This window comes from Calidris pugnax, unplaced genomic scaffold, assembly GCF_001431845.1.
Source record: "Calidris pugnax isolate Ruff unplaced genomic scaffold, ASM143184v1 scaffold20, whole genome shotgun sequence".
Taxonomy (NCBI): domain Eukaryota; kingdom Metazoa; phylum Chordata; class Aves; order Charadriiformes; family Scolopacidae; genus Calidris; species Calidris pugnax.
Genome location: NW_015094510.1, coordinates 23,954,403 through 23,975,473, shown reverse-complemented (window position 1 = coordinate 23,975,473; position 21,071 = coordinate 23,954,403). Strand labels below are relative to the sequence as shown.

Genomic DNA, 21,071 nt, shown 5'->3' with positions numbered 1-21,071 from the left:
ACTTTAAGTAATCATCCCTCCCCTAAATTAAATAAGTGCTCCTTCCATTCAAAACAAAAATTCCTGTCGTGGGGCAACTTCTTGCCGAGACAAGTTTTGAGCTGCCCTTGCGTGTTTGGCTCAGGGGAGGGAGGCCCTCTTTTGACTCACTGCCTCCTGCCATCAGCTTCCCGGGACGATTCCAGTCTGCTCCGATATCGAGGATGCACACAGGAGTGAGTCACGCCATCAGGCAGGGAAGCTGCCCGCTGCCCCGCTTTGTTTCCAGGCACCACATGGCTGGCATGGCCGTGTAAAGGCTTCTTGTTCAGAATCCATACTTTACTTATCTTTTTGGAGACACCTGCCACACAAATACGGGAGATTATGCCATTACAATAAGAAGAGCAGCCTCTTCACTTCTGCTGTTGGTTTGCTTCTCCCACTGTGCTTTCCTGCCCAGGACTACCTGCATCTCCAGTCAGGCAGCTCTGACTGATACATTGTAGGAGGAGGCTCACATTCCTGCACATTGGAAAACAAGTCTTATGAGGAGCGGCTGAGGGAGCTGGGGTTGTTCAGCCTGGAGAAAAGGAGGCTGAGGGGAGACCTTATTGCTCTCTACAACTACCTGAAAGGAGGGTGTAGAGAGCTGGGGGTCGGTCTCTTCTCCCAAGTCACAGGCGATAGGACAAGAGGAAATGGCCTCAAGTTGCGCCAGGGAGGTTCAGACTGGATATTAGGAAAAGTTTTTACACGGAAAAGGGCTATTAAGCATTGGAATGGACTGCCCAGGGAAGCGGTTGAGCCACTATCCCTGGAGGTATTTAACAGGCAGGTTGACACAGTGCTTAGTGACGTGGTTTAGTGATGGGTTTTTATCAGTTAGGTGGATGATTGAATTAGATAATCTGAAAGGTCTCTTCCAACGTAGACAATTCTAGGATTTATGATTTAAATTTCGGTGTACTTCTTTAATGTCGTAAACCAACTTCTTGGCTGTTTGTGTTTTACATTACCAAGCACAACTCCTTAGGGACGGTGACCCAGCCGCTCCGCCTCACAACGCACCCCTCAGGATCCCTGACAGGCACCTGCCTCCTCTTCCCGCTTCCCCCACACCACACCTCTCCCCGTACCGTCCCACGGCGCGGCCATGAAAAAAAACAACAAAAAAACCCCCCAAACCACCAAAATCAGCGTTTATCCCTGCTTTAGTGAAAGCGTAGAACTTCTCCCAGCGGAGTTCCATGGTTCTTTATGGCGATCGGCGTACAGCTGGGCGGAGCAGAGCTCCCTCCCCCAGATTTACCGCAGGCAGGCGGGCGGGCGCCTCCCCGGGACTTTCAGTCAGGCACGGCGCGGGCAGCCCCGCCAAGGCCCCGCTGTTAAGGGCGGCCGCGGCGCCGCCTCCTTCCTTTCGCCCCAAGCCGCCATTTTGTAGCCACACGCCGGGAGGTGCGCCGGGCCCCGCTCGCCGGCCTCAGGTGCCTCTGCGGCTCCGGGTGGCGGGGGGAAGGCTGACCGGCCGCGCTAGCGACGGGGCGGGAGGCCGTCGGCTGCGGCTGGGGGTGGCACGGCCTTGTTGGGGCGAGTGGGGGGTGGTGGTGGTGAGGCTAAAGGAGCCGGAAGGCCGAGGCCTGCAGGCCGCGGTGTGGGGCGCCGGGCCCCGGGCAGTGCCAGGCTGGACCGGGAGGCTGTTGAGGGTTGGGGAGGAGGAGGGGGAGGAGGAGGAGGAGGAAGGCAGGCAGGCAGGCAGGCAGGCAGGCAGCCGCCGGGGCCAGCGGCGGGGAGGGAGCAGAGGAGTGGGGCCGCCGAGTCGGCAGCACGTGGCGGCGGGCTCTGTGGGCCCCGCGGCCGCCGCGGGATGTCGGGGGCTGGGGAGCAGCCCTGTGCAGGCCGGGCGGCTGGGGCAGCTCCCCGGGGCGGGCACTGGGGTGGGGGCCCCCGGCTGCGGCGAGACTCGGGCCTCCCTAACGTGCATGGTGGCTGGCGTCCGTGTCGGCCTGCGCGGTGTGTGTGGCTTGTGCCGGGTGTAATGGTGACCGATAAACCCGCTAGTGGAGATCTTACCTTCTAGACGCCTTGTGAGGAGAGGCCGAGGGAACTTACCCGGCCTGGAGCAAAGGTGGCTTTGGGGACACCTAAAAGCACCCTTACCAAGAAGATGGGTTCTGGTGTGGGGGCACGTGGCAGAATAGGAGACGACTGGCTCAAGTCAAAATGAAAAGCTCAGGCTGGCTATAAGGGAAAAGTTTTTCATCATATGGACAGCCAGTCCTCGAAACAGGCTGCCAAGGGAGGCAGTGCAGTAGTCTCTCTCCATCCTTGAAGGGTTTCAAGACCTGACTGGACAAAGGCCTGAGTGATCTGGTCTGATCTCACAGTAGACCTTGCTTTTAAGCAGAAGGGTGAGCTAGGTGACTTGTTAGCATCTATTCTAACCTAAGTTACCCTGTGACCCTTGAAATACTGTTTTCCGTGAACTTAAAAGCTAACAACATTGCTTGAATTGACCCAGTAGTTTGGAAGTGGTGTCATTCTGAATAGGATTAAAGACTTAACTTTTTTGAAATGTTTGGAACTTACATCGGTCAGGTTTTTAGTGAATGAGCTCATAGTTCTGAATAATTTGCATTCATTTTTGCAGTAATCAGCCAAAATGACGAACACAAAGGGAAAGAGGAGGGGGACACGTTATATGTTCTCAAGGCCCTTTCGCAAGCATGGTGAGTATACCTTGTAGTAAGAACACTGCATTAAGTTACTCACCTGTTGGATGTCAACAGTCCCTAAGTAGCATTTGTAAAACAATAGCTTGTTTCAAAGTGTTTCTGACAACTTGGGCTGAAAACTGTAGAATGATATGTGAGTAAACTCTCAGCTTTTACAGTATGCATTGGTAACAGTGCTAATTCTGTCAGTGTTTAAAAATAAATTTGAAGGTGAGATGAAGAAAACATCTCAGCAGTTACACTTGCTTAAAATGTACTGTTTACCTCTAAGTAACGAGCAGGGATAACAAGTGTGTTCATAATGAAGTAGTAAACAGCTGTAATGCCTTTTCAACTTCTGCCTTTGGAATGATAGTAAAGCTGTAATTTTTCATGAGTTGGATTTATTTAAATTGTGAGTGTGTGAAGAGGTAATTACTGCTTAAAGATGGTTTCCTAGTTTAACATTTTTGAAATTGAATTTAAATTTGAGGCATTTTTAAGAAAACTTTATGAAATGCATGATCTGTGCCCCTTACCCCCATTTTTGTGTGTGAAATTTTAAACTTCATAAGTATCCAAATTTGTATCTCTTAACAGGAGTTGTCCCTCTGGCTACCTACATGCGCATCTACAAGAAGGGTGATATAGTTGATATCAAGGTACTTTCTACAGTGCTATGTAATTAAAAACTAAGGCAGTGTAATCCTTTGTAGCCTCCAGTTTCTTGAGGTAGTCTTGTTCTTTTCTTTATTTGGTTCATGGATACTAGCACAAATACCCACTGCTCACTTTTGAAGCAGTAATGGAATAATAGCGCTACTGAACCAATAGCAATGCTTCAGTGTCACATACTGTTTTATGTGGGTTTTTTTAATATGTGTGTGTGTTTATATTTGTCTATTCAGCTGAAAAAAAGTGAGTGAAAGATGCCATATCTAATACTCTGTTTGCTCTGTGGTGCCTACCAGCACTACTTTCATAGGAGCCCCAGGTGTCATTTTTTTTGCCTGATTTGCACCTGTTATTCAGAACAGCCATAGTTTATGGTGGTGTAGCTGATAGTTATATTGATGTCTCTGTATCATTGTAGCACTAGACTTAAAATAAGTATGTACAGGGATGGTGACTGCAGAGTCACATTAAAGCTAGAAACCAAGAAATAAATGTAAGGATACATCACAGATATTAACACAAGGGGAAAAAAAGTGAAGCAGCACATCCCATTTCGCTTAGTATTTTCTAGCATGTGTTCTGAAAGTACAGTTGACTTTAAAGGATTGTTGTAGTGACTCTGAAAGCCTTTCACCAAGGATTCCTACTTCATTGAATCTTTAGTTTCATTTGCAATGCAGATTTTTTGTAACAATGACACATAAGATGGTGTGTAATTTGCTTGTTTGTTATTTGACTCTTGGAGAACTGCACTGTTCAGAATTGATGCTTCTTGACATGCTGGAGCTTGATGATGATTGTCTTCTGTTGATTGCTTGCTGAAAGCAAAGTGATCAATCATTTCACCGACACTGAAAGCAACCAGAATTGTCATAGCAAAATTTGGTAGTCTTCAGATATAAAATGCATGGTTATAAATTCTAATGTACAAATAAAATAGGAGTATTTTAAATCAATCTTAAGTTATTTAAAATGTGTACTTTTAAATAACTTTTGAAAGAATAGTCCTTGATTTTGCTTAATATTTTTTTTCCAGCTTCATGTTTATACTTTATTCTTAATCTCTTAACAGGGTATGGGTACTGTTCAAAAAGGTATGCCCCATAAGTGTTACCACGGCAAGACTGGAAGAGTATATAACGTTACTCAGCACGCTGTGGGCATTATTGTTAACAAGCAGGTCAAGTAAGTAATGAAATCCGTCTATTGAAACTTTGTATTTGGGAAAGTCGATCTGTAATTGCACCCTCCTTCACTTTGCCATTTAGACAGTTATTGTCTTGATTGGTCATTCAAGGTGGGTAAAGTATATATCCTTTTTATAACCCAAGCAAATGATGCTCGTTTGACTTGGATCCTGTCAGAGGAAACAGTTTTTATTTTTCTGAGCGGCACCTGAAGTGACGTTACCTTAATCTCTTCTCCCTGGTATCCAGTGACAGGATGTGTGGGAATGGTTCAAAGCTGATCCAGGGGAGGTGCATACTGGACCTTAAGAAGTATTTCTTTACCAAGAGAATGGTCAAACACTGAAGCAGGCTTGCTGGAGAGGTGGTTGAAGCCACATGCCTGTCAGTGTTGAAGAGGCATTTGGACGGCGCCCTTAATAACATGTTTGAACTTGGTCAGCCCTGAATTGGTCAGGCAGTTGGACTACATGATCGTTGTGGGTCCCTTCCAACTGAAATAGTCCGTTTTATTCTACCTAGCAGCAGTTTTTCAGCTGAATTTCATATTGGTACTGAAGCATTTTTTAAATATTAATTTGAAGCTGTATTCAGCTGGATTTTGTACAGCTTAGTCAGAAAAGGACAAGTTAGGAGTTTCTTCCAGGAGCTGCACTGGTGTACAGTGCTTATACAATTCTTTGTTTATATGCCACAAGGTTAAAGTGATCTCCACAATCTTAATCATAAATTGCCTGCACATTGTTATATATTGATAAGCTTTCAGTTATATATGTTATCTGATTTGCATCTGCAGCAGTGTATTTTGAGTGATTGCCCTTTAAAGAAAAATTATCTGTAATTGAACTTATGTAGTGACTCATATAAAGGTTGTAAAACTAGCTTTGAAGTAGCCTTTTTTTCAAGTGCAGTAGTATAAAAACTTATTTCCTTTCCTAGGGGCAAGATTCTTGCCAAGAGAATTAATGTGCGTATTGAGCATATTAAACATTCCAAGAGCAGAGACAGCTTTCTGCAGCGTGTGAAGGAGAATGAAAAGAAGAAAAAGGAGGCAAAAGAAAAGGGCATTTGGGTTCAACTGAAACGTCAGGTAATATTTTTATTGTAGTTGATACATTGTTGATTTCAGTTCACAAAAAAAACCCAAAGCAGCTAGAACCGAACCAGTTAAGTAAAATGGTGTTTTCTTCCAAAATAAGTGTTATGCTGTAAACTGAGCTCTTTCTGTCTGTCTTTGAGAAACGAAACAAAACAAAAAAATGACTACCCCACGTGAATGGAAGCTGCTTACAGCATTCTGAAGAATCCAGGTCTCTGGCAGACTGTGGTGGAGGTGTCTGATGCCACCACCCTCACTTGTGTTCACAGCCTTTTTGCAGGAGGTTCCTTTTCTGGTGGGGTGGTTTGTTTTTTTTTAGAGTAAAGTGGCAGCATCAGTGTGTCTGCATCTGAACTGTCTGGTATATTTGGTGCCTGAACAGAACTGCACTGGTTTTGGATGGAAATGGTATCCTTGGCTGTGAACAAGGGAGGGATGCTTCCTGTTCTGTTGCTAATTTGCAGCAGAAGCTCTGGCTGATTTCTAGGATCAGCCTTGTCTTCGTTTTAGTTGAATTTGGCTGTAGCCGTTCCTCTTGTAACCCTTTAAGAAGAGATGGATGTTAGAGAAGAGGTAATGGCTGTTGCTTCTGGAACTGCAGGGTACATCACTTCGTGTTAATTTGGATTAGGAGGGTGCAGAGGGTAAAGTGGAACTTGTTTAATTTGGCAATGAAAGTCAAGTGCGTGTCTTGCTGATATTCTTTGAATCAAATTTTAAAGAGACTAGGAATGGTAAAATTGCAGTAATGTTTATATAATAATGTGATAAATGGTTGTCAAAATTAATTTTCTGTAAGGTTGCTTTTGAGTTTTAGTGCCATGAGTTTTCTTTTTTTTTTTTTCTGTTCACAGCCTGCTCCACCCAGAGAAGCGCACTTTGTGAGAACTAATGGCAAGGAACCAGAGCTGCTGGAGCCAATTCCCTATGAATTCATGGCATAGTCCACGTTTCAAAAAAATAAAGATCTGGTTTTGGACAAATGTATGTGATCATGGTTGATTCCTTAAGTTTTCTGGAACGGATGCCTTAGAGAACTTTTATTGAAGTTTGTTTATTTAACTTGCTTTACATGGGGCTTGGCCATTTAAATTATCTGCAGCTTTTGCTGACCAGTTCAGTCATTTATATAGACCATAAATCCTGGGAACACTGGAATTGGGTAATGCTTAGTGGTGATCATGAGGTAATATAAGAGGAAATGGAATATTTCACCAGCAAACTAGGAGCACATACCAAGAATTTTACAGTGTTGCTTAAAGATTTAATTTTTTTTTTTGTGGTACAAGAGATAATAAGCTTCAGATTTATTGATACAGGCTTTTGGCTAAGGGCCCTCAGATTCATACCACAGTTGTGGAAACTTTGAAAAGAACTTTTTGGGAAATGGCAATGGGCAGATTTTGGTATTTCACCATTGTAACCTGCAAAAGAAGGAATTTTTTTTTAACATCGCCAGGCTAATAAAAATTTCCTGGAAAGTTCCTAGGAAATACTTCAGGAACAAGGCTTTAACACCAAAACTGCCAGCCTTTGTAATTTGATTTTTATCATTTGAATAGGTTGGCGTAAGCTGAACACTTGTGTTTTGTATAGTTATTGTGTGTCTGTTGAATCCAAACACCTACCTGGATGTTCTAATGCATTCCTCTCATCCCATTGATTTTACTGGTAATTCCCAAAAACCCAGTGTTTCAGAAGAACACATTTAGCTGACCTACTTGCTAACTGGTGCTAGTTTTGTGAGCTGTGTTTGAAATGGCGTGAAGCTCCATAAAGAAGCTGCTGAAGGCAACCTGCTTGGTTAGCTTTTAACATCCCGAAACTCGGGCTTAACTGTGTTACGGATATGCATAAATAACCTTCTGCCTTTCTAAGTGTCATTTAAGGCGTTGCTTAGCTCCCTCAGCCAAGTAAAACTGATGTTTGCATGTAGAGAGTAAAATACTGGAGAAGACAGGGGCCTCAGGCACTTTGTAAGTATTGACTGTTGGAAATCATTGAATAGTCAATTGCAGGACAGCTTGGGAGTAAGAAATTGAGAGATAATAAGGTTTGCTCTTTCTCTTAGTTCTGAAGTGCTTTGTGTCAAACTGTGTACAGGTTGCTTATACATTAAGGGGTTAATGTCTGATTGCATTTACCTAAATTCAATAGTGGGTGTTCCCATTCTCAGAAAGGTGGTTCTTGGATGTTGAAGTCATTGCCTGGCTTGGCCTGGTATTTGAGGGTGATGGGCTCCGGGCACTGGAGGTCCAAAGTCGCAGTGAGCAGGTGCTGCGTTTGAAGTTTTTCCAAGCTCCCATCTCTGAAGATTTCTAGTTGGGATGACTTTAGAAATGCCTTGAAGAAGGTGGAGGAAAGCTTACCCACCAGCAGACTGGCATGTGGCACTAGTACTGTGTTTTGACATTCTGTGTGTTGGACATGGAGGATACCAGCATCGCCGGAAGCAAGGTTCGTTAATCTTCAGGTTCATTGTCATGAAGGTTCATCGTAACTTCAGTTGCAGTTTATGCACTTAGCTTTTATGATCAAGTGGTGTTTTCATGGAGCAGCTGGATTTGTATTCTAAGCCTTAGAACTTTATTAGCTGCTTTGGCTTGTGGATTTCCACACCAGTTTCAACTTGGCGTTTGACTGGGAAGATAAGCATCATTTTCTATTAGGCTTTTCCTCTGAAGAAGTCAAGCAGGAGATCTTACTGGGTGTGATCTCTGGTGATGGTATTTTCAATTTTCTTCTCATGCATGCTTATGTGAATTATTTTGGTTTTGTTTGTTTTGTACTTGTCTGTCGAGAATGAAGTGGATTGGCTGTAGCATCATGATGAAATGGTTAACTGTAAGTGGTGGGTAGTTCTGAACTTAATATATCTTCAACAATTTGGAGTAAGATGACTAGACAGCATGCAGAGGTCTCATGAAAGAGCTGTGCTTCCAGAGGCACTGTGCATTGCAACAGTTTTCAGTTTATTTAATCTCAGTGTTTTTAAGGTCACTGTGTCGTCAGCAGATGCTCATAAATGCGTATTTGGAATCCGTGTGGGCTGGGAGGAGAAGGAAGGGAATGCTTTCCTTCATCAGGATTACTGGAAATGCAACTGGGTTTGTACAGGAAGAGAGTTGCATTTGGGAGGGTTTAATGTTTGAAAACAGGACAAATGAACTGTCTCGGTTTATAGCCCTTACCTGTTAGCTGCTCTTGGTGCTGTGGTGGGGTTCCTGGTAATCTCAGTTTTGCAGAAGCACAGCTCGGATGTTTACAGATCTGGGTGTCTGCTGTTGAAGTTTGCTTCCCGTGTGTTGAGCTGCCCTGTTTTTGCACAGTCCTGACAAAAGAGGGAGATCTGTGAATTGAGAAGTTGTTGAAGAGCTGCCTGCCAGGATGTCTTCGGTCATGAAACCACTGTCTTGATTAGCGCAAGCCCTCACACTTCAGTGCAGTGCTTTGTCTCTATTCCACAGAGCTTAATTAGGAGGAGGGGGGTGGGGAGGATGAGCTGTCTCTTCCTTAGCAGGTTTTACTGCCTTGAACCATCCCAGTTGGTGCCCTGCCAAAGGCCCTGCCAAAATCTGTTGGTGCTTAGAGAAGCAAGGAGGCCTTCTGAGCTGTCAGCATCGTCTGTTTTAGTTTATTGGTGACACCAAGATCTAAAGTTTCCTGAGGACTCTGTAGGCAGCATTAGTGCTAGTGCTGTGTGTGGCCAAAAAGGGTCAATGGAAGGGCTTGGGAGGAGGAACCGTGCTGTGCAAAGGACCTGCAGGCTGAGGACCTTGGGAGGGAGCAGGTGAAGGGGGGTAAGGGATGGGCAGATACTTTGAGCCCCATTCCTGGGGAGGAGGCCAGTAAGCAGCCGCCATGAGGGCATACAAGCAATTCCTGCTTTTGTAATCCTCCTGTTGTATGTGTCAGATGGGGAGAACAGTCTTGATGTTCACCCCCTTGTCCTTCTCAGTGTAATTCTGAACTTGGCATGTTGATGGCCCTCATGATCGAAAGGATGGCTGACATCAGACACAGATGCTGTGCCAGGATGTCCTGACTGGTCCAGAGGATGCGATCCTCCATATCTTAGCACAGGCAAACAGGCTCACTCCATCCTTGTGAGGTGCAGTGGGTTCTGTAGTTCAGGGTCTCTGGTGAGAAGACAATGGTTAAACTGGGCTCGTCACTGTCTGGGTAGTCCCTCAGGATTCAGGGGTGGGGGTAGTGTCTCTCACAGAGCAGGGGCCAAACGGTCGTCTTGTGTGGGAAGAAGGTAGCAGCAACACCTATGATTCTGAAGGGGGTGGTATGGTAGAGAAAATTATGAGTATTTCATGTCCACACATCTACCTCAGTGGATGCCCTGCCAAGGTCTGTATAAGAATCAAGTTGTAGCCGCTTGGGATTTACAGTCACAACCATCCTGGCTCAGGTGCCAGGTAGAGATGGGAGCTTGGAATAGGGAGATAAGTCAGGCAGCACTGTGGTATCTCTGGGGCTCCATGTGAGTGGGACAGAGTGGAGCTGCTGTGGGAAAGGGGATAGTGATAGATCATAGAGGTGGTGGCATGGGCCATCTGCATGGGATGGATGAAAGTACACCTGGTGCTTCCAAGTAGGACCTCTAGCTGAGAACGGGTGCATGGGCCTCAAAGCTGTTCTAAGGAGCCTAAGTGTGGCTTGGCCTACAGGATGGGGAGAGCTAATCTGAGCCCCCATGTGTGAGGAAGCTGAGCCCCAACTGCTTCAACCTACTGACCTGCTCCTGTTGCAGCAGAGTAGGTGTTGATGGAGAGACAGCCCATTGCTCCCTGGAAATGTCTTCCTTTATGTGGTGTTTCCTGCCTGGGTTTGTGCACTGTCATGTATGCTCATGGCCTTTGCTTTTTGCCCTTTGGGAGTGCTCTCACAGAATGATACGGAGTTGAAAGGAACCTCTGGAGATCATCCAGTCCAACCCCCTGCCAAAGCAGGTCCACCTAGAGCAGGTTGCATAGGAAGGTGTCCAGGTGGGCTTTGAATGTCTCCAGAGATGGAGACTCCATCACCTCTCTGGGCAGCCTGTTCTAGGGCTCTGCCACCCTCAAAGTAAAGAAGTTCCTCCTCATGTTTAGATGGAACTTCTTACGTACAAGTTTGTGCCCATTACCTCTTGTCCTGTCGCTGGGCGCCACTGAAAAAAGACTGGCCCCATCTTCTTGACAACCTCCCTTTAAGTATTTATAGGTGTTGATCAGATTGCCCCTCAGCCTTCTCTTCTCCAGACTAAGACCCAAGTTCCTCAGCCTCTCCTCATAAGAGAGGTGTTTCAGGCCCCTAATCATCTTTGTAGCCCTCTGCTGTACCCTCTCCAGCAGCTCCCTGTCCTTCTTGAACTGGGGAGCCCAGAACTGGACACAGTACTCCCAGATGGGGCCTCACCAGGGCAGAGTAGAGGGGGAGGATAACATCTCTTGACCTGCTGGTCACACTCTTCCTGATGCACCCCAGGATACCATTGGCCTTCTTGGCCACAAGGGCACATTGCTGGCTCATTGCTGGCTTTCAGGAGCAGGCGAGGCTGTACAAGCCCTACAGCTGCCCAGAAACAGGCAAGTTTTGGGGATGGTGGTTGGTTAACACTCCTGCTTTCACAGCTCGAGGCCAAGCAATTGTCTGCTTGGAAGGCACTCCTTTCAAGGGCATGTTGTGAATGTGCTCCCATAGCTCTTTTGTAAAGACACGTATAAAAATAGCCCATGTTGGCGCTGTGTGCAAGGCCAAAGTGATGGTGCATGACAATGGGAGCAGATGACAATAGCATGACCCTCTGGAAACCAAAGGCTTTCGGTGATACAAGAGAAATCTTGTTTACAAAAAGCAAAGGGCTCACTGGCATGATGGGAAGTGAAGTAGAAATTTGGGAGGCAATGAGTTTTTGAGGTTAAAAATGGCCTTGATGTTACCGTAGGGGTTCTTAGACACTGGAGTCACAGAAATAATTAGCAGCACTTCTTCCACTGTGCTTTTCCGCAGGCACTACTTTAACAGATATTAATTAGCGTGGTCTTAACTACTGTGAAGTGTGTGTGACCCTTCAGCAAAGAGCGGTGTGGAATTGTCATCAGGTAGAACATTTCTGGGGCACGAGGGGAGAATCTTTAAGTGGGCAGAACATTGCTCTGGGGGGGTGGCTGGTCCTCTGGCTGCTGCCGGGTGCGGAGCCTGAGCTGTGCCTCTGCTCCCCCCCATGAATTCTGCACCCGTGGGAGGTGGGGGGTCCTCCCCATCCTTGTCCCCACGGTGCTGAGGGTTCGCTTTCCTCAGGAGCACCTTGGCTCTGGTAGAGCAGAGCTGGCAGCATTGTCTGGTGCCCTTGTTCTGAGTGTTCAGGTCACTGGCGAGGCTGGGCCTGAGGATGTCCAAAGAAGCACATAGCAGATGGGGTAGGTGCAGATGGTACTCTTGCATGGATGTAGGGGGAAAGTAAGAGGGAGGAGAAGAGGAAAGAGTGGGAAAACGTGACCTGTGGTCATTGTGTGCACCTTTTGGAAGATACCTTTCCTGTACTGGAAGGTGACCAAGAGCAGCACCACTGCACAGCCCTGCTCCTGCTGGGGTTCAGCTCAGCTGCCTGTGTGCTGGCATCCAGGGCCACCTGGGCTGCCCGTGGGCATCAGCCCCACAGCTCCCAAGTGGCTCCCAAGGTTCCTGGGTGCCACCGGACTGTGGGACCACAGGTCCATCCCTCTCCTTTTGAGTTACCGACCTGCTGGCATCTTCTGTGTAGTTCCCTGCTGGCTTGTGTTATCTCTGATAACAATAACAACGAAGTGGCCCCTGGATGGGGCTTACACAAAGCAGCACCACCCAAGCAAGGGCAATGGTTTTTGAGGGACTGAAGCAGCCACCCCAGGCAGCTGGCTGGGGGCTGGAGGCCCGTTTTAATGGCAGCTGGTGGTGGGAGCACCATTCTTCTCTGAAAGAAGATTCTTCTTTGCCACCAGGCCCAATACCTCGAGGCTGGACCTCGGGGTCCTTGAAGCGGACCATGGACTGCTTTGGTTTCAGGGCCGGCTGTTACTGGATCCACAAGCTGGGATTTCGACACCAGCCGTGGAGGGATGCGCCTGGGTGGGGGGATCATAGAATCATTGAGGTTGGAAAAGACCCTTGGGATCATAGAGTCCAACCATCTCCCCTACTCTACAAAGTTCTCCCCTACACCATATTCCCCAACACCACATCTAAATTGCTCTTAAACACAATAGAATCGTAGGGATTCTATTCATAGGGAAACGAAAGAGCTTGAGATACAAAGGTAAACCCTTTCCCGTCTTTCCTGACCCGAGTCCCCCTCCGCGGGGAGGGTGCGTTAAATCTCTCCCGGGGGGTGGGGCTGGTGCGGGGTGTGGAGAGCATCCCCACCCCCGCGCATGCCGAGGCTTGGGCTGCCCCCGGGACAGGGCTGCGGGTCCCACCTCCTGCCCGGGCTGTCCCCAACACCCCTCCGCCACCTGCGCCCACAGGGGGGGTCACCCCACACCTCGGGGGTGGGAGAAGGCGGGGAGGAGAACGGGGCCAACCAGGGTGAGCGGCAGAACCGGGGGGCGAGCGGGGCAGCCAAGGGGGCAAGTGGGGAGAGAGCTGCGGGGTGGGAGGCCGAGCCGAGCCGAGCCGAGCCGAGCCGAGCCGAGCCGAGCCGAGCCGAGCCGAGCCGAGCCGAGCCGAGCCGAGCCGAGCCGAGCCGAGCCGAGCCGAGCCGAGCCGAGCCGAGCCGAGCCGAGCCGAGCCGAGCCGAGCCGAGCCGAGCCGAGCCGAGCCGAGCCGAGCCGAGCCGAGCCGAGCCGAGCCGAGCCGAGCCGAGCCGAGCCGAGCCGAGCCGAGCCGAGCCGAGCCGAGCCGAGCCGTCCGGCCGCCGGGCCGCCCCTCCCATGCGCCTGCCGAGCATGTCCCAGCCCTTCCTGCTGGCGCCCATCGCCGAGTGCGCCCCGGGACCCCCCGGTGCCCAGGTCCGCCTGGCCGTGCTGGGCGCCCGCGGTGTCGGAAAGAGCGGTGAGTTGCGGGGCTGCCCGTCCTCCTCTTCCCCTGTCCCTCCCTCCGTCCCGCCTAACGCGGCCGCTCTCTGTGTTTCAGCCATGATCGTGCGGTTCCTGACGAAGCGGTTCATCGGGGACTACGAGCCCAACACAGGTGAGGCGGGGGGACGGACGGTGGAGGGGTGGTGGGGGACCCCTCCCCGGCGGCTTGTGGCTGACGGGTCTCTGCTCCGCAGGCAACCTCTACTCCAGGCTGGTCCATCTGGAGGGGGACCACGTCGCCGTGCAGATCCAGGACACGCCCGGGTGCATCCAGGTAAGGAGATGCTTCGGGTCCATCGGTTCCTCTCGGCCACCTGAAGGCTCAGCTTCGGAGCCCCAGCTTCCTACGGGGCCAGGCTTAGTCTCCTAAGACAGAGCTTAGGCTTCCTTTCAGACCTGTCAAACGGTTGATCTGTGCTATATACAATATAGGCTATATCCATGATAGAGGCTTTATCATATATCTAATGATATAGGCGTTATACTTTTGCGACCCGATGCCAAATTTTGTGCTCCCTGTGGTCCCGCAGGTGCAGGAAGACTGTGTGCAGGTGCTGGACTCGCTCTCCAGGTGCGTGAAGTGGGCAGAGGGCTTCCTCCTGGTCTACTCCATCACAGACTACAGCACCTACCAGTCCGTCCGACCTCTCTACCAGCACATCCGCAAGGTCCACCCGGATGCCAGGACTCCCGTCATCATCGTGGGGAACAAAGCAGACCTCCTCCACGCCCGGCAAGTACAGGCGAAAGAGGGACTACAGCTGGCAAATGAGCTGGGCAGCCTGTTCTTGGAGATCTCCACGAGCGATGACTCCCAGGGCGTCTGCGATGTCTTCCAGTATCTTTGCAAGGAGGTCAGCAAACTACAGCACGCCGGCAGCACGGACAGGAGGCGGTCATCCATCATCCCTCGGCCCAAATCTCCCAACATGCAAGATCTAAAGAGACGTTTCAAACAGGCTTTATCTTCCAAAGTCAAATAACTACCCCCCCCTCCTCCCCCCGATGAGATCCTGTATGACTCAATAGACTTTATTTTTGTAAACTAGTTAATAAAAATCTTTATTTTTGTACTAATGCCAGCAGTATGGAAGTAAGTATGTCAAAGCTTGCAGTTGCCTTGGCATTCTCTCTTGTTTGACTGGTTGGGTTATTTTTACAAAAAAAAAAAAAAAAAAAAAAAAAAAATTACAATTTGCAGGTCAACATTTTGGAAAACAAACATTATTTTCTATCTTTCTTGATATCCATGCCATAGTTTGGTCTGATTTTATTTATGTTAATGACATTAAGCATCAGAATTTAATATATGGCTACAATGGACAGTATAAGCATATTAACACAATTAGAAGTATGTGTATACTGCAAGTTAAAGGGGGCTTCCTACGCCTAGATTTCCTGAGTGGCTTAGCACCGAGGGTGGTCTACCATCTCCCTGCTCTTTGATAAAGGAACATATTTCTCATTTTTTTTTTTTATGGTTTGGTTTTTTTTAAAAAAAAAAAAAAAAAAAAAAAAAGCTGCATAGCAACTAAATAGAAGTAGTTGGAGAAGGATTTTTGCCAGGGGGTTTTGATTCCATTTCTGTTTTGGGCTGGGATTTGCTGTTTCACGCTGCTCAAATGGCTTTTTTGGGGCCTCAGTTTCCTGCTTGTAAAATGGGAGTGATGATGATGTAACACTCACCTGCCTTTATAAAATGCTTGGAAAGTCTTTGATGGAAAGCTTTCTACGGAGAGAGGGAAAAAAAAAAAAAAAAGCTTTATTAAACATGAAAATATAAAACTGTCTGTAAGAACTCTGATTATAATAGGATCACTTTCCTCCCTCAGAAGGGCTGTTTTGCTTGCACCTGTAATTGCCTGCATGGTGATAGGCTGTTAGGAGTGAGTTCCAATTTCTGATGTGCTTTAGACATCTAACCCCCAGAATTAATCTTTTGAGCCCCAAGCGTGTAACGGGAGGGTTGAGTTTCTCCTACGCGTTACCGTGGGACAAAGTGCTGAGCAATCCGCAGCAGAGGAGTGTGTGGGATGGCTGTTGCTTTCTCTGGAGACGTGTGATAGGAAGGACTGATGCGTAGGTTCCCTGAACAGAAAATAGCTATATTTGAAGGGAATCGCATCTTCATCTTCCCCAGGGCAATTTTGTAGCCATGGGAAACAGGTCAGACTTTTTACTTTTATTTCACATAAGCTCTAGAATGGTTTTTATTAACCGTTTGCTGGATGTCTGAGTGTGGAACGTGGGTTTTGCACTTCAAATATGCCTCTGGAGTATGTGCATGTTACTGGTAAAAATTAAAGCTCTACTCCGTGCTGAGTAGAAAGTGTGGAAGTGGAGTGATCTGTAAAGGGGGAAACTTGCTGTCTCCGCTCAAGCACAACTCCAGTAAGATTTATTATTATTTTTTTTTAATCTCATAGCTTAAGTCCAAAGACTGTTTCTTCTTTCCTTTTGTTAGGAAAGGCGTGTAGCTGCTGTGTAAGTCCCTGTGCTGCAGGGACACCGCTGTGCTTTGCAGTTAGCAGGCAGTCTCTGGTGTTTCTGACCCCTGGGACTGGAAGCTTTCCAGGATGCTTCCGTTCTCGATGTGGAGACGAAAGCCTTCCTGATGGTGGTAAGGGAAGGGTGACTGAACAAGTTAAGGGTGATGCTCCGCAAGGAAGCATCAGAGGCCTGTGTTAGCGCTGGGTAGGGGTGGGGGATGCCAGCAGCATTTTTCCCCATCCAGGACCATGTGCACAACATTGGTCCAGGCACATTAGCTGTGTATCTCCTCTCTGAAGGCCCTGTGCTGCCCTACCAAAGGGATCAGGAGAGCCAAAGAGAGGCAGCTCCAGACCCACAGGACCAGAGTGAAACTGGGTCCAAAGCTCCTGAGATAACTTATGGATGTGCAAAAGCATGGTGACAGCCTGGATAAATCAAAGTACTGTTTAAAACACGTTTTAAGTATTTGTTCGCTGTGAGACTTGCTCTGCCAGACCCAGGACTTCGGGCTGGGGGCTGGACGGGAGCAGGGGGATGGAGTTCATGAGAACAAGCACATCTCTGGCAGACTCCAACTCACCACGAGCCACACATTCACAGGGAAATTTGAAGGGGAATTGAAAAATCACAAGTGAGATATTTATGCAGCATTTCTCCACCCTGAAATCAGAGATAACAAATTGTTTCCAGGAGAAATCACTGCTGTGATACAGTTTTGAGAGTTTTTTTAACTGTAGCTGTTGTCTTTGGCAATGATGAAGCTTGATTTCCTACTCCCGTATCCAGCACAGAGTTTCACCAACCAAGTTGCTAAAGGTATCCAGGTCACACATGGGCACAAAAGATGCTAAAGGAGCAGGTAACGTGTACTGGACCTGTCTGCTTTTTTACCATGGTCCTCAAAGGCCTGGTGAAAACAAGCAATAGGCACTGACCTCTGGTGCCTCCTGCTGCTGTCCTGGCTGTGTGGTGGTACCGGGGGAGAGTTTGGGCAGCAGGGGACTCGGACACAATGGAAGGGATGGACAGGAGGGGAAATAGAAGGATTTTCTCCATATCTCTCCTATGGGGAGAACCTAAAGAGGTACACTTATTACATAGGTCCAGGTAGAAGTGCAAACCCCCCCATCTCCTCCCCATGCTGTTGGGTGGGCTTGGCCACATGCAGGGAGCCGGGTGAGGCCCCTCTGGGATGTGATGGGAAATCTCTCTGGCTAAAGCATGCTGTGATGGCAGGGAGGGCTGCTCTGACCTGCTCCCAGTCTAGGGCAGCAGCTGAGCTGGGGCATTTTGGATAATGCTTTTGGGTACAGGTACATAAATTAGACATTTAAGCTATTTGTCAGAATTTGCCCAGGCTGGCACGGATTTACCTTCACCCATAAGATTTCGGCCCGTGCAACCCTGAGCTGACGGGCAAAGCGCAGGAGGAGCCCGCTGGCTCCCAGCCCATTTTGCCCCAGCATTTTCTTCAGTCCTGGGGGGGTGGACAAAGAGGGACACACCAGGGCAGGGAGGAAAAAGCACCTCTCAAGTGCTAGCAGAGGAGCTCCAAAGCCTTGTTTCTCTTGGACCATGGCCACTCGCCCCCCCCGTTACTGAATACTTGCCAACACCAGTCTCTAAGCCCTTCACCCAGAGGGCAGGGTGGATTCAGGAGGGTAAATGGGGCATGGCCTGGCCTTTCTCCTTGATCAGAGGAAAATATGCATCTGCCTTCTTCCTCCCACCACCTCCGCTATGAAATAGAATCACAACAATTTCCCCTGACAAGATGGATGAGTGGGTTTTCAGAAGCAGGAACGTGTGCGGCATCACGCACTATTATGGCTGCTACTACATCAGCATCCCCCCCCCCGTTGGGCTATTTTGTCTAGTTATCTCCCAGCACTGAAATCATCCCATAATGCTTTAAGACTTCATGAATTTTAAAATAGCTCCTGCCATCAACCGGTTCCATGTGCTTCAGTTCAGGAGCTGCAGATCCCTAGACAGAGATAGGGATGTTTTCTTCAAAAGACTTTATGGATGTCCCCTTGCTTTCTGTCCTGTTCAAGCAGCCTGGACCCAAGCCGCTTTCTTGATACCTCCTGGCAGGGTTCTGGCCATCATCTCATGCAATGGTCAGTGGTGCAGGTCCATGCTGTATTTCTGTGGTTTGTTCATATGAAGGATCATGAACAAGGTGGACCATGAACAAGAAGCACTGCATTCACACTACGGGCAAGAGCTGGGTTCCAGCTTCAGACAGGGAGCACAAGTGGTTGAGGCTTGGATGGATGGACAACTAGAAACAAATCTGCCTCTCATGCTTGGACCCCCTACAAAACAATTTTAGTTCTAGGGGACTTCAGTAGCTTTTGGTGGAGTTGCTATTGATTTAGGAAGATCTGAATAGATTCAGAATAATGTTCTTTAGGGAAAGTTGAACTTCTGCTACAATTGCTGCACTTGGCATGTGGCCACGGGCAATTCATACCAGTAAGACAACAGGATCTCTTCAGTTGCTCCTAAACCCAGGATCCAAAGCCAGTTGTCCTTCTAGGAGCACTGTCTCCAGGGATGATGCATCACTGCGCTGAGGCACATGCGATCCTCCACAGAGCTGTCTTCCCAAGAGACCTTCAGAGTGACATCCCTGAAAAGCTTATTATCAGTCAGAGCATGGCTCAAGAAACAGCAGCTTGGCTTGGGGTTTGGGTAATTAGTGACAATACAGACTTCCAGAAAACCTATTGATTCTCAGACTTGCTCTTCCACGGCTCCCCTCTTTCCGTGTGTCTAAAAAGAAGGAGAAGGCAATGTCTTTTTACTGAAAATGCTTTTGAGACAACTGGTTTTCTTACTGCATTCATTGCTTGATGCTCTAGACTGAAAGAAGCATAAATACACATCATGACTTCCCACATTACTAAAAGAAAAATTAGGTTGTAGAAATTGAGCATCCATTTCACTGGTACTCGATTTACAGCTGAAAAGCTTTGTAGTAAAGTCTGTGCAATGATTATAGAGCTTCATAGATGTTACAGCTGCCGTTTTTAAAAACATACTTGGTTTTTTGCTATCCATGTTTTCCTTCCTTGACTGAAAATAATACTTCCATTGGAGAAATCCTCACGGAGGGGCCCTCATGGTGTGAGCTGCTGTGTATAGGTGGCTGCTCTGGCCCCATGCCTCGTCCTCTGGGCTTTGCTGGGCAGAGGCATCTGCTTGCGTTCCCTGGGCTTGCAGGGCCACAGTTCAGGGAACTGTATTTTGCTCTTGATCTGTGCACAATATTGCCATTAAAATGCCTCTGTCCAGGAAATTGCGCAAGGTTATTTAATAGTCAACCTGCATTACTGGGAAAGAGTAATTAATTCTTAAAGCTGAAATATCTATCTTCTAAGGTATTCGATGCTTTCCCCACTACTAAAAACATCCTCTTCTCAGGTTTCAAACAGTCCTTGTAAACATTTCACAGTAATTTTCCCCTTGGGATGCTAAGCCAATATCAGCAAATATTGTTTCTGGGCGCAGCTCTAAGAAGAGGAGACTGAACTCTCCCCCCGCTGGGGCAGGGAGGTAAATTACAAACTCTGGTCGTGCTGCTGATTCTTCCCTCCCCTCCTGCAAGCAAATCCCAGCGTAGGCACATCCATGCCCCTGTTGTCTGGGGCTCACAGCCCTGAACCTTTCCAGGAGCCTTTAAGAACACGATTTCATCTGAATCATGCCCAGCAAGAAGACTTGCCACTGATACTGTTTCTTCTGATATAAAAAAGTCTGAAGGTCCTTTTAACCCTAAAAGACAGAACTAGCAGAAGCCCGAGGAGTGCAGAGATCATGGAGAAAGCACAGTGACAGTAGCATGGTGTTGGCAGACCCCGAGGATCTGGAGCAGCAAAGGCGGTGTTGCCTACCTGTAACATAATAGCAGGCCATAAATATGGAGGTAATTAGGCTGATTTGGGTGAAAATAGATGGTTTTCACTCATCTGCTGGGAAGAAACAGGCCTGGTTGCCACCCTGTGATGCCCAGTGCCAGTGATGGGGGTGACTGTCCCCCAACCCCCCAGGATTTAGCCCTGGGACCTGCCCAGCAGCCAATGGGGGGACTCCCCTCATGTGAACTGAGACACCTCAGCAGCTTCTGAGCAAAGAGTCTTCTACATCCCCTGAAGAGAAGGAGGCACATCTGAACATTGCTCCTCCAGAGGGAGGAAAACCACCCTGGGTGAAGTCCCCATCTTGTTCAGCCCCCTCCCGGGTCTCTGCACCCCAGCAATGAGGGGACAAGTCCATGGTCCAGATTTACAGTATTTCGTCATTCTTCACTGTCTTTGAGCAGCCACATTTCCTCCACCCACCTCTGAATTGAGTTAGGAAAAAGTTGGCCCAGGCTTTAGACATGAAGTAACCACTCCATCACCACAGGCAGGAAGGACTTTTGATGATTTTATTCCACAACTATGATTTTTTTTTTTTACCCTTTCTCTCACCCCTTCTTGTCTCAGACAGTGTATAGAGAAGATATATATATATACACAGAGAGCTTTGTTTGGGTTTATTCCATTCTTCAAGGTGCCCAGTGTCCTATTCAAGTGGCAATGTCCCTGCAGAGTACGAGTGCTTTAAACACAGCACTGGTTCAAGAGGGAATTTTTCCATCTGTCCAAGTGCTGTTCACATATGGCCTATTAAAAGACCTCCTAATGGACTATTTCATGGCTGTTTCACAACAAGGCATTGGCTGTTATTTAGAATGGGCAGATGACTCTGTGCCAGGTGTTCCCCATTCCTCAGCCACCCAACAGGGGAAAAGATGCCGTATCATTTTAAGGAGGACCTCAAGAAAGCACTGGTGCTTCTGGGGTTAGCACAAGCAGGTGCAGCT

At 48.0% G+C, this 21,071-nt stretch overlaps 2 protein-coding genes across 2 annotated transcripts; both read left to right on the top strand.

Moving 5' to 3' along the window:
- Positions 1-1,359: 1,359 nt before the first annotated feature.
- On the top strand, positions 1,360-6,639 carry RPL21 (ribosomal protein L21). The gene is made up of 6 exons (XM_014966160.1): positions 1,360-1,466; positions 2,630-2,708; positions 3,294-3,355; positions 4,441-4,553; positions 5,495-5,645; positions 6,509-6,639. The coding sequence occupies exons 2-6, from the start codon at positions 2,642-2,644 to the stop codon at positions 6,596-6,598; spliced, it is 483 nt and encodes a 160-aa protein (XP_014821646.1). The 5' UTR covers positions 1,360-1,466; positions 2,630-2,641; the 3' UTR covers positions 6,599-6,639.
- A 6,816-nt stretch (positions 6,640-13,455) lies between these two features.
- Positions 13,456-14,890, top strand: RASL11A (RAS-like family 11 member A). Its single transcript, XM_014965818.1, has 4 exons — positions 13,456-13,676; positions 13,758-13,814; positions 13,897-13,976; positions 14,233-14,890. Exons 1-4 carry the CDS (start codon positions 13,556-13,558, stop codon positions 14,683-14,685), a joined length of 711 nt encoding a protein of 236 aa, XP_014821304.1. The 5' UTR covers positions 13,456-13,555; the 3' UTR covers positions 14,686-14,890.
- Positions 14,891-21,071: the final 6,181 nt, after the last annotated feature.